At 35.8% G+C, this 16,392-nt stretch overlaps 2 protein-coding genes across 2 annotated transcripts; one reads left to right on the top strand and one right to left on the bottom strand.

Moving 5' to 3' along the window:
- Window positions 1-6,883: 6,883 nt before the first annotated feature.
- Window positions 6,884-9,745, bottom strand: LOC143450325 (uncharacterized). The gene is made up of 3 exons (XM_076950825.1): window positions 9,404-9,745; window positions 7,621-7,738; window positions 6,884-7,536 (listed from the first exon to the last, which is right to left on the bottom strand). The coding sequence occupies exons 1-3, from the start codon at window positions 9,533-9,535 to the stop codon at window positions 7,133-7,135; spliced, it is 654 nt and encodes a 217-aa protein (XP_076806940.1). The 5' UTR covers window positions 9,536-9,745; the 3' UTR covers window positions 6,884-7,132.
- A 1,540-nt stretch (window positions 9,746-11,285) lies between these two features.
- On the top strand, window positions 11,286-16,254 carry LOC143450729 (acetylcholine receptor subunit beta-like). Its single transcript, XM_076951390.1, has 12 exons — window positions 11,286-11,421; window positions 11,919-12,037; window positions 12,131-12,202; window positions 12,378-12,532; window positions 12,775-12,883; window positions 13,098-13,218; window positions 13,348-13,548; window positions 13,630-13,786; window positions 14,009-14,133; window positions 15,163-15,257; window positions 15,591-15,785; window positions 15,955-16,254. Exons 1-12 carry the CDS (start codon window positions 11,415-11,417, stop codon window positions 16,099-16,101), a joined length of 1,503 nt encoding a protein of 500 aa, XP_076807505.1. The 5' UTR covers window positions 11,286-11,414; the 3' UTR covers window positions 16,102-16,254.
- Window positions 16,255-16,392: the final 138 nt, after the last annotated feature.

Genomic DNA, 16,392 nt, shown 5'->3' with positions numbered 1-16,392 from the left:
TGATACTATAAACAACGGAGTCGAAAGTTAAATAGACAAAAGGATGTTTAAAGGACAATTAAAGCCTTTGGCTTTAAATAATTCCAATACATTAATGAAGCCTCTGTCATCGCTATAGTGTATAAATCAAATTTTTACTATAGCCCATGTCTATTTATATGCACACAAAGACATAAAAACTGGTAAACATAAGTTACATGAAAAATAACAAGTAGGGTTGGATCATTTTAACATCAGTTGACCCAGGCAACTTTAGCTGTTCAACACCTGAATACAATTTTGTTGATTAACCGAACGACAAAGGAATAGCGTTATCAGTGTGTTTATTGGCTGTATAGCAAGTTTCGAATTTCCCTGTTTTCGGATACAAGCAGTCTACAACCGGGTCATTAGTTTGCTGAAATAGAAGTGGTGATCGACTCCCTGTTAAACATAACTAAAACCTGTACGGTCTTTGTCCTATATTTTCTACAAGACCCAAAACATTAGAGAAAGTTTGTTATATTACAATCACAAAACAATACACATTAAAGTGATTGAAATGCGCGAGTAAAATTACAAGTAAACTCTGGGTATTAACATTTTAGAAGATATATGCATTGCAATGTGAGTACTGGGCAGTTTACCAGGGGTTTAGCCAAAAAGTTTTGGATCGATCACTTCTGAATTTACTACGTTTAAAAATAATCTAAACAAAAATTAAATAGACTTTAAGAATTAGTGAACTTTTGTATACATGTGTGGTCTTTTAATAACAAACTACGTCAAACTTAGCTGTTCTCACAGTCAATACAATGTGTTTTACTAGGCCTAGTAATAAGGAAATAGTTTGCTTTATGTTTACTGTTTATTCTCCAACTTACCCTAATAGCAAGATGTTTACACAGCAAATGGGTCAGAAATATTTACAAGCCAAATAGAACAACTAGGTTACAGTACAAAAAGTAAGTCGTGATTAACAGGCTATTCAATAATAAATTTACAAGTTTCAACCACTTTTCAAAATAAAAGCTTGGAGAGAACTATTTCACCAAAAGTAGGTCAAAGAGCCCATAGTTAATGATAGGCAATAAGGTTAGGAGAACTGGACATGCAAAAACTTGATTTTAGTTATCTATAGGGTTTAAATAAAGTTAAATTTGGATTAGAAAACAAATTTAGGTTAGGTTGCTAAGTTACGATATAACATTTAAGTTAGGTTAACAAGAAACTGTGAAAGAGTTTTGAATGCACGATTTTTTAGGTTGAAATAGTGGAAACCAAAAGCTTATTGACTGATGACAGTCAGCACTGTTTTGACTGCAAAAATCTCAATTGTTGAATTTATCTTCAAATCAATGGAGGCATACATTCATGTAGGACAGATCCAGTGCGTAGGATTCAAATCACTGTATAAAAAGAATTAAGCTACATATTTTCAAAAGGCTGCCACTATACCACTGGAAAAAATCGTGCATGCGTTAAAAGCTATTTTTCAGTTTCTTGTCAACCTAACTTAAATGTTATAACATAGTAACCTAAACCTAACCTGATTCAATCTTCTAATCTAACTCCAATAAAACCTTAAACAGCTAAAATAAACTATTTGCATGGCCTTTTCCTTAAGCTAACCGCCTTTTTTTAACAACAGGCTGCGTGACCTACTTAAGGTGAATTAGTCACTTTCTTTTCAAAATTTGTTTTTTTCACATAAAGGAATCCATATGCAACTCACCTGAGCGAAATCTTTACAATCCAACGTTCAGAACGCTTGTAATTTAAATAAGAATTGAAGTGGGTTGACAATTTACATTGTCTGATTGTTAAGCATAGGCAGTCGAAAAAATGTTGTCACCCAAAAAAATGGCGGCGTAACTCGGAAATGGTCAATTACTTTTTAACTTCAGACACCCTACTGAAAAGTTTGTATGATGTGTCTCGAACGAAGTAATAAATTTGGTTTACTCCAACACATTGAAAATAAAGCTTCCAGTAAGGTTCAGAACTCCTAGTGCTGTCTTTCGCCAGGCAACTGGAACTCGAACTGCTTTGCCTATTAAATTATTTTTAAGGCCCTTCTTTTGCAATACAGCACGATTTTCAGCAATGCTGCAGTTAAACCTTCAAAAAACGTTTCAACAAGCAATTAAGGTATAAGTTTACTATTTTGCTTACGATTCCCATCAGCGCTAAAAAGTTTTTGTGTAACTGACTTAGTGACTTGTAGCTTTTATCCAGTGCGCTCCGGAGTTTTTCTTTGTCAAACAACTTGGATGTGATTGGCGTAAAAACGAGTGTTTGGTAGGCGTGGCGTAACATGTTTCGTGATTACGCATGACATCACTCATTTCATATCTTTTCATAGTAAAAGTTAAGATAGTTCGCTGAAAAATATGGAAAACCATCTATACTTTTCACCATATTCCAAAATTTGAAAGAGATGGGTCCCTTCTTTAGATTGATCTGAATAAGAGACAAAAACTCGTCAAGCTTACCAGTATAATACCAAATAGTGACCCCCTGGGGTGGACCCGAATGGGGTGCCCCCTGTGTGACGTAATAAAACCATTGTCTGATAAAGGATTTGACTCAGCAGAAAACGTGCCATTTAATTACACTGGACAACAGCAAAATTATTCCTCAAATGAAAATTAACTGCCTAGACTAACTTTGGGACGCTGATTCCAAATCTGAAATCAGAATTGGTCTATCTGACTCTATCACGTCAGGTTTTCAAGATATGAAAATTCACAAAATTCGGATTTTGCATTGATTGGCACTATATTATAAGGTTCTACAGTACAAGGTATTGTGCAATTTTCTTTCCCAGCGAATTGTTGGTCATATTATGTCACAATGCATGTTATGTAAGATTAATATTGACATTATTTTGTAAATGCAATGTTCTATCTTTTCACAATTAATGCATTCTTGAATGTTCTTGGCCATGACTATAGAGGGGGGGGGGGTAGGGGTAGGGGGGGGAACATATGTGGAGACCTTAAAGTTGTGTCACTTTTGCTCGGATTGCAGTTGGGTTACACCAAGCATATGTGCTTTCTCTGTTTGTGGGACAGTCGAGACGATGCAAACCACTATGACACAACTGAATGGCCAATGAGAACGGACTACATTGTTGGAAGATATAATGTTAAGTGCCAACCCCTAATTGATCCGAGCAAAGTGTACTTGCCACCACTTCACATTAAACTGGGCCTGATCAAACAATTTGTGAAGGCAATGGATTTCAATGGAGATGGATTCCTGCATATAAAAGAAAAATTTGGTGCAATACCAAGTGATGCTAAACTGAGAGCTGGAATATTTGTTGGCCCCCAAATACGTGATTTGATCCGTGACCCAGTATTTCCATCCAAGCTTAATTCAATTGAATTAAAAGCCTGGAATGCATTTGTACAGATTGTACAAAATTTTCTTGGGAAGTACAGGGCAGAAAATTACTCGGAACTAGTGGACAATTTGCTGGAATCACACCGCGAAATGGGCTGCAGAATGTCGGTTAAACTGCATTTTCTTCATTCACACTTGGAATTTTTCCCGCCAAACCTGGGTGATGTGAGCGACGAGCATGGGGAAAGATTTCATAAGTGGCGGAATAGTATCATACTGTAGTACTGTACCGTAACTTTTGCGAATGCATGTATACTGGCAAATAAAATACCGTAGCCTATAAGCTACAGGTCACAGATGTTGGCCTACTTTAGTCTGTAAGAGTGCAAGTACTGTAAGCTACTTGTGTATAACCCTTAATGCGTAATGAATGGATAAATTTATTACGTCACAAAGGAGAGATCAACATTTGGCAGAAGGTCACCTTTTGGCACGATACCGGCCTATAGGTTCAAATCACTCGAGCATAACTATTTTCTTTTTCATATTCTGAAGGGTGAGTAAATGGCTCTATAGCAGTGGTTCTCAAACTGTGGTACGCGTACCACTAGCGGTACGCGAGAGCTTTTTAAATGGTACCGCGTACCGCTGAACATGATTTTCCATGTGCTGTGAGTAATGTGTTGCCCCGGATAGACAAGCTTGTGCAGAAGAAACAGTTGCATCTATCAAATTAAATTGTGTTTTCTTGCTATTCATTGGTGTTATGGTATAGTAATAACGGTAATAACTATAAATACCGGTACATTTGAGTAAAATAAGTCATTCAGGAGCCAGGTGGTACGCAGTGTAGTAAAAAAAAACAAATGAGTGGTACGCGATCGCAAAAAGTTTGAGAAACACTGCTCTATAGTCTATACCAGGGGTGGGCAAACTGCCGCTCGCCGGCATGTTTTTTGTGGCTCTTCTAGTCGAATCGTAAAATTCCAAAAGAATTGTAAAGGCTACCAAGAGTACCGTTTATGAACGTTCCTGTTTATTTTTTTCTATTCAGGCCAGCATTTCGTTTATGACGTAACAGTAGACATAGAATCCGACATCGTTTTCAGGTATAGATTCTATAGTCTATAATCTATATACTCTATGGCAAAGGTGGTCAAAGCATAGATATCTATATGGGTCAAAGTGCGCATCGCCGACCAATGTTCCCTCTAATTTTTCACGAGTCTGAGAAAACACACTAACTCCCTGAGCGGTCCCTTGGACTATTGTGAGCAACATCAGACGTGCGCACTGTGGCCATTAATATGCGTTTATTTTATTTTCAATTCCGGTTGGATTTTTTTCTTGTGCGCAGCACAGATTTTCTGTGCGCGGAGACCGTGTCAGCAGTGCGCATTTGCGCACGCGCGCAGCTTAGAGGGAACATTGTCGCCGACATGTTTTTTATGGGTCTTCTAGCTGAAAAGTAATATCCCAAAATGACTACTAGTAGTATAATAATTAATAACCAAATTGACAATCATTACTAATTTTGCGGCTCGCTGGTGTTTATAGTTTTCCGCAAGTGACTCTTTCATTGAACAAGTTTGCCCACCGCTGGTCTATACCCAAAAATATGGAAAAAAACTTCTATATTTTCATGCACCTATTCAGAAGGCAAAGGAGAGAATGCCGTTTTGCAAATGGTGGAAAAAGACCTTATCATGTTTTGCCTATTAACATTCAAATCATTCGATCATTAGCCTGCAGTAGACACTGTTTTTTCGCCTTTCCGATGAGTATAACAAGTATGAAACACTCTACCAAAAAATATAGATGAAAGATGCTCTGTTTTCTCAATCACGCATGAGTAAACAGAATGTTTCACTCTGTTAAAAAAGGCAAATCAATATAAGTTCATTGTTTAGGATTATATTAATTCCATGATTTACTTGGAGTGATCTACGTTTAAAAAATATGTTAGTGGAGATAGTTTTATGATTATCCGAATTACAGAAACTGTCATCTTTTAACCAAAATTACATACACGATACATTTTGGTGGATAGATTGATATACTGCTATGATTATGATCAATGGTGGATTAAGGGTATGGCTGACTGGGGTGGGGCCGCAATTAAGGTCCCCGAAACATAGGGGCCCTGTGAGTTTAACAACACGTAGTCTACTTATAAATAACAACATAAATGGCTTAATTCTGATCAATATTAAGCGTTCGTCAGATTTTGCTGATTACGAGAAAATTAACGAGTGGCTTTTTCTTATATTAATTTTGTTCGCTCTCATGACGTGATTTCGTTACTATGTTCATTTACACATCATCCTCTTAGTAAGGTCCACGCATTTAAACGTCGAAGGTCACGAACAACATGATCACGAATAAGTTTTACTCTTTTAGAACTGGTAATTAACCGCAGCATTTTAACCTTAATACTGTGGGGATCATGTAGAAACATTGCAATAATTATATATATTGGCATTGCAAAAGTTTTGATTTTTCTCCAGGCAGATAATAATGTGCAAAGCTTGTAGCGTGCTGACGGTAGTTGAAGTATTTCAAGTAGCGTTGTTTTACGGCGTAAAGTTTGAAGTGTACTTGATGAAATGTTTGGATAACGTAGATTCGTAGAATAATAGATAGTACACACATACACGTAGCAACGATAAATTAACATGGCGTTAGCTGATTGGCTGACGTGTATGATATAAAACTTTAAGCTTGGTTAAAATCGTTATGCTGGATGTTCTGGCCGGCGAGGCTCTGCAAGGGCTTGTCCCTTCAGGACTTGCTAGTACTCTGCTCTTACTCTCGTCTCTGACAAACGGATCTTGGAAATTCTCTCTTCTCTGAGTTATTTCCATTGTTCTGTAAAATTGAAGTTAGTACTGAATTACTATGAAAGTGGGATCATGGTGTAAATATTGCTAATTCGATACAACTGATTCGGACAATATAACAACTGAACTTTATGAAATTGGTGTTGATTTAAGAAGCAATATAGAGACAGTAAACGCAACGGAGTCAAGATAACTAGCTCGGAGTCAACAGTCAGACTTGGCTTAGGCCAGTCCAGAAACCAATCCACCACCCCAAATCCCATAATACAGTTCGCGCCAGGTAGAAAAAGATTTCGATTCGTGGGAATAGCAATAATTTGCTCCAAGTTCCAACCGGGCATCAGATATGTTCATATCTTTCTGGTACTTACATCAAAGTCGATGTAAGCATATAAAAACAAAATGATCAGGTTGGATATGAGTGACGTAGCTAACTATCTTCTATGCCCTCTCACAACTGACCTGTGTAAAAGATTCTTACCGTATAAAGCACTTAGAAAGGGGATTCACGACGCTTGCTGCTGTTCACAGGTCTTGGTGGACAATTCTAAACTGGGGCAGTTTTGTATTATATAAAAAATCAGGAATATTGTGCGTGAATCAATAAGAACTTGCACAACGGCTAGTTCGGTAACGGGGCTAAAGGGATAAGGAATCATTGCCGGTTTTAGGTCGTGCAAAGACTTTTCTCAGTCCGAGAATAAAGCTTATGATTATGATACCACACCGAATATTTGTTTATTGTTTTACAGTATTACCAAGCTGCTTCAAAACGGTATAATGACAAAAAGTTTAAATGCAAGTTATTGGCAAAGTACGCTAAAGTTCATATTTCTTTCTCAAAACAAAACAAACAAACAATCCTGCATTCACTGAAAACTGTGTGTGAACTCATTCCTCAAAGTTAAAAGGATACAGCAAAACTGCATGCATAATTATAAGATTGAGACCAAGCTACAAAATTAGTCATCAAATAGATGCGAATCACTCTGACCCAAGTCTGGTTTAAATGTACTCCATTTGGATTTTTTAGTTGTAACAATGTCATCACCAGTGGAATGAGAAGTTGAAATTTGAAGTGCAGCAGAAAAAGGTGTCCTGTTTTCCTTTGCAGTATTAGTATATTTCTTAACAGGCAAAGGATGAGTGTGATCACCAACTTGCTTTGTATACGAATTTGGAATCTTCCGCTTGTTGCCTTGTGAAGTGATATTTCTACTTTTTTTAATACTATTATATGCAACCTCAGCTGCGCAAACTCCGCCTTTTTCATCAACTGCATCTTCTTCACTTGATGATGTCTCGTTACTGGATTTATATTTCAGCCACTTGCAGCTTTTGAGCCTTAAATTATCTTCCGGTAATTCTAAAATGGGGATACGGTGTGCTAAGCATTTATACCAATAGGATAGAATATTACAGTCATAGATATAGATATCTAATTTTGTACCATTATGTTCTGTTTGCTTGATTACACACTGCGGCAGTTGAAACAATTGCTGTTCTTTATTTAAACCTCTTTGCATGTTGCATGTTTGCACTAACTTTCTACACTCCAATGCATGACCCTAAAAGTGAAAGCAAATAAGAAATTTTGACATTAATTGCAATATTTTTATATTTATCCACAAGTTATGTGCTGTAAATATATGTTAAATCTGCCATCAGTTTCATTTTATATGATGATATGTTCCTTTTAAAATTTCTTAATACATTCACCTGATATTTATTTTCCAAACTTAATACAAGTTGGTTCCAACTTCAAAATTACTTTTGGATAGTGAAAGATGATTTCAAAATGCAAGTCAACAAATAACAGGTACGGTAAAACAGTATTATTGTCAAGTTCTTTTAGAAGAAAAATGGCTATTGCAGCAAACGTCATCTCGAGTCGTCTTAACTTGTGATATGAAGAAGATAATATCAATGCCCTAAACCAAAATACACCAAAAGTACCAAAGCACATGCTGCAGAACAGTGTTCTTCAACCACCAGGTTGAAAGAAAGCTTATACAAATAGTGGTCCTTGGCCAACAATAAGTGCTTTATCCTTATTGTAATTGTGTGCATTTTATGCTAACTGTACGATGCATCCAGCAAAAATAACTGGGTAAGAGTGTGAGGTATTTGAGACCACGCTCTATCTTATAAATCGAGCCCAATGAAAAAAATTGCAGTTCTCTTCCTATGTATCTATCAATGTCTTATATCTATGTCGTAAATATTGTCGAAATTGCTGTAAAAGTTTAAAAGTAAAAAAAAAACGATCATTAAAGAAGTTGCAGAGATGTAACAACATGTTACATGTTACAAAAACAAGTGAGCGGGTCACTTTCTCACAAGTTTCTTTGCATGCAACATGCATAAGAAAGCTTTGCTTAAAAGTTTGTTTGGTCGAGACTAGAATTACCTTGCAAATAATGAAAAAAAATGCATAGGTAGCTACAGCAAAGAAAAAAAGGTAGTTTTAACCAGAAACACAACAATTTTTGTCCTAACTGGGCAACTCGCAATGTACTGGGTGAATTAACTATAACAAAAAATTACAATTATGTAATCTTGAATCCTTTCACTTCAGACCAAGAATGTATGATGTCAACCTTAGTTATTTCTAGCTGCAGGTCCGCCAGACTATTTTTAAAATAAAACTGGTCCGTAAAGCAAAAAAGGTTGTGGACAGCTGCTTAGAATACTGTATTATAGTAAATAATAATTAGAATTTCACAACGAATGCAGGATGGGTAGGTCTAGTGGATTCCTTATAAACAGGGTTGCCATTGGTCTCAACTCAAAAATAAGAACGACTAGGAAACGAAAGACGAATACCACCTTAAACAGTGCACAACAGGAGAAAGCAACCAATGGTCCTAAAAAAAACAGACAATATCTGCATGTTCTTAATTTTGGTATCTCTTTGGTACAAAATGTTATACTAAAAGTGTCAAAATGCCCAAAATACGAACCTCCACCCTAAAAAAAGGACGCAAGTGAAAATAAGGAATTTCTTAGAAAAAAGACGAATATATTTTCTAAGACATAGACCTTTAAAATAAGGACAAATCTTAGATATAAGGACGGTATGGGAACCCTACTTATAAAACTGACCACAAACAATTTCACCTTAATATTTTGCAAATGAAATCGACAAGAATTTTTTCACATAAGAGCATAAGTTAAAAGTAACTAAAGCCGCTTGAAAACATATAATTGTGTAAACGTTTATCAAAACTTACTTCAAAATGTATTTTATTATAGGATTGCTTTAACCCACACATTTTACAAGACCATTTCTTTCCCTTCTTTGTAGGATGAATCTGATATGTTCCACAGTCGCAGCAGTTAACAACTACAAATTCACTTGGCATGACTTTTCTTTGTCTTTGTAACAAATTTGCTTGCAGGGAAAGTGCAATGTAGCCTAAACCAATGAAATAACAACAATCAACATAAACAAAAGTTGAGATGTACTGTAAAATGTTAAATAAATTAATATCAGTGCACGTACAGCAAACAGTACTCTAAAAAATATGATTTTAAAACTAAGCCTGTACAATTAGTAGAAAAACTTGAGAAAACACTGTAGGCTACTAGAACTTTGGCCAACTTTGGCTTGTTTATCTTTTGCACTAATCTTGAAAACGGTTAATCCCCGTTACTAATACAACACGTACAGACACTTTACGTACAAACTATTATTGAAGAAACGGTCAAAATTTTTTGATTAAAATGTGTTTAGGTCTACTGTACTTAACAATCTTCATATCAAAAATTTTCTGTCTACATAAAAGGGTCTGTGTGAACCAAACTTTGAATGAAGTTGGCGCATGAGTTGACAGGCTAAATAACTCGGCTCAATGGCGCAACGGTTAGAGCCCCTGGTTCGCAAAATGCAAGCCGGCGTCATGCCGTGCCGGTGTTTCGATTGAAATCCTTAAATTTCCTATCAGCTTGTATGTATTGTTTTCTTGTTAGTAAGTTAAGTTGGTAACCTTGTAAGTTTTCCCTAAACCCGATAGCAATCTCCAAGGTTTTCGAGCGAAAAAATTAAGCTGAGTAATGCCCAACCTCTACGTCACAACTCACAATGCCCCGAACAAATTTGGCACTACAACGGGTTCGAACACACAGCTTTTTAACTCCTGACATTCGGCAACATGTAATCACTTTTGCGAGAAAAAATGTCATAGCACTCTTCGGCTTCCTCGTAAGTCTGAAGAAAACAACAACCCGCTTTGAGAAAAGATCCCTAGTATGAAAATTTTTTAAAAACAAAAGCATGTTTAATGGGAAAAAACATTGTTAACAACGTTGCAAAAATGTAATTTTCTTTACGTTTCGAGCAAACTATACTTGAATTCTACAGGAAGTTAACAGACTCAATACAATGAACCGTTTGATGTCATTTGCTGTGTTGGCTAACTGTTTTGTTTCGATGTGCATTAAACTGCGATGTTAAATGTGAAAATAATTATCTGTGTTTGCACATACTGCATATACAACGAAAAAAGACAAATACGACTTACTACATCAAATATAGAAAAGGCAACTTGTGCAGGCTACTGTTTAAAGTCCTTTCAACAGATAGCCTGATGATGAGCACATACCTTTATAGCAATTCACCAAAACCCATTAAAAATATGTATGTTTTAGAGTCTACCTGCACCCTAAATTTACCATAAAAAGAACCTAACATATCTTCGTACCTAGAATTCTGTATAGCATAACATAACCTATTTCGCTGCTGTTATATAGGTAAAGATGTGAATTTTAAAAGTTTGTGGCAAGTAACTTATAATATACGATTTGCAGCATGCATCGCAGTTATAACATAAAAAATAACCAACGTTAAAAGTGCATAAGGAAGTCAAAAGGGTGTGTGATGGCAGCACAGGCCAAAAACATTCAAAACCTTATCAAACCGACGGGGTTATTGTAATAACTGCGCTAATGTAGAAATAAGTAATCTTATATGAGCTTTTGATTAGTGGGTTAATCTTTATCATGACCGGTTGAGAGTGACGAGGTTAACGCAAGGTCTACATCTAACAATTTCATATGTGGTGACAATTAAAGTTTAAAGCAGCTGTTGTCAAACTCATTATCGTTTTAGATAAACACTAAGTAGAGACAGACATCTACAGCGTTTCGGGCAGTATATCACAGAGTTTCGAGAATTATTCTTAATTGTGATATGTAGTTACCTGTGTTCATTGTGCAATCTTTTTACTTGAGCGGTCTTTAGACATGAAAGGTAAGTTTTTGGTTATAGTGTAATCATCAAGTGGCCTATTTATCTCCTTTTATCTTATCTATATCAAATAATCTAAAACGTTTAACCCAAAACTTATTGATATGGTAATATTATGTACTTCAACGCTAAAATTGTGAGTTAAGCGTTTTCACGAGTCTTATGCAGTTGGGTAGACAAATCAAAATGCCGCTGTATAAAATTACAACAACTATGGTTTTGGGCTAAAATGGTGAACGATATTTTAACGGTAAACCAGTAAGATAAAGGAGTTTTCTTTTTGTTTTTCGTATTGTATAATTATACAAGCCGCGTTCCGCGTCCGAACTAATTTTGTGAGGAAGGTGCCTAAAAGTAGTTGTTAACCGTGTCTTAGATAAGCTACCTTGTGGCTGTAGAGCTGGAATAGTGTGTAAGGAGCAATATATCTATACTACACATTTCTTCATGTTTCGTCCATGGAAACTAGAAACTTTTGCTTTAACGTTGATTTTCTCTAGAATTGCGAAGACCGTTTGGTTTCCTAGTTTGGTTTCTATTTCTTCAATTTGTTGAAAGCGAATTTTGGTCAAGTGAATCTAAACTTGCAGATAAACTACTCAAAACCCACAATCCACAGGTTAGTGAAAATACGTCTTCTATTGAGGCAACTGTATCAATGTCCAAACTGAGGTCTGCATAATATTCACTAGTTATGCTTTACTTACTATAGATGCGACCGTTCAACTTGGACAACCGAACTCTGGTTAAAGTTGCAATGACTCTGTCTCAAATAATTAGCGTGGTACGTTCATGGTTAAATTGTTTATTGATTGAAAAGATACCAGATATGGTATGGTACCAGGCATTTAGATAAAAAAATATAAATTACAACTTCGTACTTTGGCAGAAATAGAAAGTCAATGTAAAGGTTTATCTGCAAAAATATCTTTTAGCGAGACATAGGAAATTGTTTACAGAAAGAAAAGTCACAAGAACTTACCACTTCTGTCTACATGACGTATGAATGGCTTGATGAAAGCTTCAGTTGGGACCCGCCGATGTATGAAAATATCAAGATTTTACGGCTTCCATCGTACGCGGTATGGACGCCGAGAATCATTTTACAAAACAGGTATCTTTGTTTATAATGAAGAATCTGACGCGAAATTTTTCATCTTCGAGAAACAAGAAAATGTTCTGAAAACAAAGTTCCTATTTGGTGGTCGTCAAGTACAAATTAAATACTGTTTAACAGTGATACAAGTCATAATATACACGTAATTAATGGCATAACTTTATTTATTTTACAAGTATATATTTGACGCCTTTGCACAAAATCACATGCTTACTATGCGATCAAACCATTTGTTTTAGCAAAGACGGATCATTCGATGTGTCACTTATGACAAATGTCTTAATTTACAATGATGGCAAAGTTGAATGGATTCCTCCAGCACTTTATAAGAGCTCTTGCATCATTGAAGTAGGCTATATACATACAGTATACACAGTAGTATCGAAATTATACTTACAGTGGTTTGTTTTTTCATCGATCCAGAAACATTCAGGTTATTATCCCTACAGTCTACATAGCCTTGTGTCAAAATTTTGTTGTTTTGATATATATGAAGATCAAGATTGCTTAAAATAAATTTATGCTCAGACTATAAATGTTACATATAAAACTTTTCATATAGGTTGCTTTGTTTCCGTTCGACTGGCAAAACTGTTCGATGGTTTTTCGATCTGCCACGTATGATCGAGCTGATATGGAGCTTGGGCTTGCTTATGGCGAAGAGATCTATGTAGATGAAAACGGTTTGTAGATTGGCAGGCCACTTCAAATATTTGTACCTGTTGTTTTGTTCACGCTGTAATTATTATACTCGCCCCAATATTATTGTACATTGATATGAAAAATATAATTTATTTTTGGTTTCATTACAGCTTTTCAGCCAAATGGCGAATGGGATTTAATCCAGAGACCTGCGAAAATAAATCATTCTCCAGATGACCCTCTTTATCAAGATGTTACATTTTACTTTGTCATCAAAAGGCGTCCCCAGTTTTATGTCATGAATTTACTTGTTCCCTGCATCCTGATGTCATCGTTGTCTTGCTTTGTATTTTATTTACCTTCGATATCCTGTAATTATCATTACGTTTGATGAATTTGTTTCCTCTAAAGCTGTTGCCCAATGAATGATTAACATTTTGCAAAATACATAGGTGAAAAGATGACCCTCTCCATTTCTATCTTGCTCGGTGAAACCGTTTTCCTTTTCCTGATTGCCCAAAGAATGCCGGAAACATCACTGGCTGTTCCACTGATTGCTGGTTATCTACTTTTTTGTATGACATTAGTTATCATAAGTGTCGTATGCAGGTAAGTAGAAAACAACTCCCGTTATCCCATAGATCACGAAGTATCTCTGTATTTTATAACAGCAGTTTTGCTCGTCTGCGTCTGAGTCTCAAAATGCAAAATACTAAGTCCAGTAATCCGTTTTGACCACTATTTTAAAAAACGGGGTCTGATAAAATTAATACAGTTTTGTATTCTTAGTTTAATCAACGGCAAAACAATGTGTTGTAACATTTGTTTCAGCGTTGTAGTTTGTAATGTTCACTACCGCTCTAGCGCCACACATATCATGCCCAAATGGATTGAATGGCTTTATATGGAAAAACTTGCACCAATATTAAACGTTGAAAGACCTTCAGAAGAACCAGGTCGTATGGATAAAAAGATCTATATCTATAATTTACGAAGCATTATGTACTTAACAACAGCGGGGTGTATCTTATTAGATTAGGTGGCACTAAAAACTAGAAAAGTACTTCATCAGGCTGAACGGAATAAATTCAAACAGTAATTCAACAAATACTACACAGGCAACGTACAAATTAGTAAAGAAGGACATGATAAAGTGTGAGACATAGATAGTGTTCAAGGTGTATAATCAAGTTCTATAGCTGTTGTAACACAATACGCCATTGCTGTCTTGGCCGACTTTCTAAAAGCCTTCCTCGAGAAATCGTTCTTAAAAGAGTTCCTCTATCTCAGAAACATCGGCGATGTATTATATCAAGCCTACAGCAAACATATCCGTTACAAGGCGAACCATAAATTATTAGCCAGAACTTGATTAAGCACCTTGGACGTTATCCATGTCTTTGATTATACTAATGCCATTATTCCATCCTATTGCTTTTTTGATAATTACTGTACTTTTTCATTCTAACTGTGTAGTATTGATTGACTCAGTTTTTGAAACTATTTGTTTTGACCTTATAAACTATAAAGTATAGCCTCTCGCAGCAACGAAAGCTCGTGTTACAATAATACCCACTACCTTGTCTAACAATAAGGTGATCCCGCTGTTGTTAATACGTACTTACATACAGTGGTGGGATTCAAATATTTTAACATCTGGTTTTCTCACTAGCAGCATGCCATATTGACCTGGGGGCCGATTTACACATAGGCTCATACATACGCTTGTTAACAACCGGTTCGCGGAGAACCGGCTGAATCTCACCACTGCTTGCATACTTTTGAGATAACTAGCATTGCAATATCAAATTTTAGAACAATGGTGACGTTAAGGCTTGTTATTTTTTATTTTTTTTTGTTATTTTGCTTATCTCTAATTTAGATCATTATATATAGTCGCTTACCGCTTCTGTTTACGAGCCCATTGACAATGTTTTTACTTCACCTTGTGCACATACCCTAACTTTGCAAATTAAACCTTTCAGCAAATCCTGTACGAAGACCAAGTTCAATTATTCTTCAAAACACCATTTACAAAAGAAGCTGGAAATCACCAAGCAGTGTACTCTATGACCAGCAAGTAGGGAAACTTATTATAGCAAATGATTTAAATTTGTTATTTTTATTTATTGAAATTATTGCACTTGATCAACTGATTAAAATAAGCACATTTGGGTCAAAACATCTGTTGTTATTTGCGATGCAAAATAATAGTTGGAGCGGCTAGTAGGTTAATATAACACTTGCAGCTGACGTAGACTTGCCCGATGAGTGCTGATACGTTTTCAGTCAAAAAGGAAACCATTATATTGCAATGCTGTGTACTGTGTACTGATATACCTATAATCTTGCTTCGGTAATTTTATTGCATGCGGTCTAAGTTACATCGATAACTTAATACACCTTATATCAGGCAGATAAGTTTGGATTACGCGCCAGACGGTTAGCCACTCCAGCAAGCCTTCAAGAAGTTAATGGTGATAAGCGACTGGAGGAAAATGTTTTTGTTTGTCCCAATGTTAAAGGAATTCCTTATCATTTAAAGCCAGCTTTAAACGCGGTTAATTACATCGCAAAACATAAAAAAATGCAAGACAGGTTGTCACAGGTAGTTGTATTTCCTTGTTAAGAATGATATAAAAAGTATGTACGTAAGTGACACAAATAGTTTTGAACTCCGTATGTGTTGCCCACGCATAAAAAAAGTGTAACAGCTTACATAACAATCTAAATGTAACTAATATTTAACTTATATCGAACAACTTTAATCTTTTCAGTCTCAAGACGACTGGGCATATGTAGCCCTCATATTGGACAGACTTCTTTTGTGGGTTTATTTTTCTACATTCACCGTAGGAACTCTCGCGTTCTTTCTTCAAACCACAACGGCTGATTATCCATTGCCAAACTCCACTGAAAGTTAGGAAGCCAGCAATGACAACAGGAATAATACATCGCTATTCATTTCAGAAATGTGATACCTTTTGGGACAATTTAAAGTTATGCTAATTAAATATGTAAAGATAACTTTGAACATTTAGTACCGTTTTTAGTTCGAATAAAGTCAATGCGTTCTATCTTTGGTTGTATTGCTGCAATATAACGCATTCGAATCGTCAACATCGGGTCAAGTTATTTGAAACAATAGTCTTGTATGAACAACTGTGCATCACAAGTATCATTGAATTTTTGGTTTATAGCACGTCGTGAATAAA

The sequence above is a fragment of the Clavelina lepadiformis genome, chromosome 3 (genome assembly GCF_947623445.1).
Source record: "Clavelina lepadiformis chromosome 3, kaClaLepa1.1, whole genome shotgun sequence".
In the NCBI taxonomy this organism is placed as follows: Eukaryota; Metazoa; Chordata; class Ascidiacea; order Aplousobranchia; family Clavelinidae; genus Clavelina; species Clavelina lepadiformis.
Note: the sequence above shows the minus strand (reverse complement) of the source record. Positions and strands in the feature narration are given on the sequence as shown.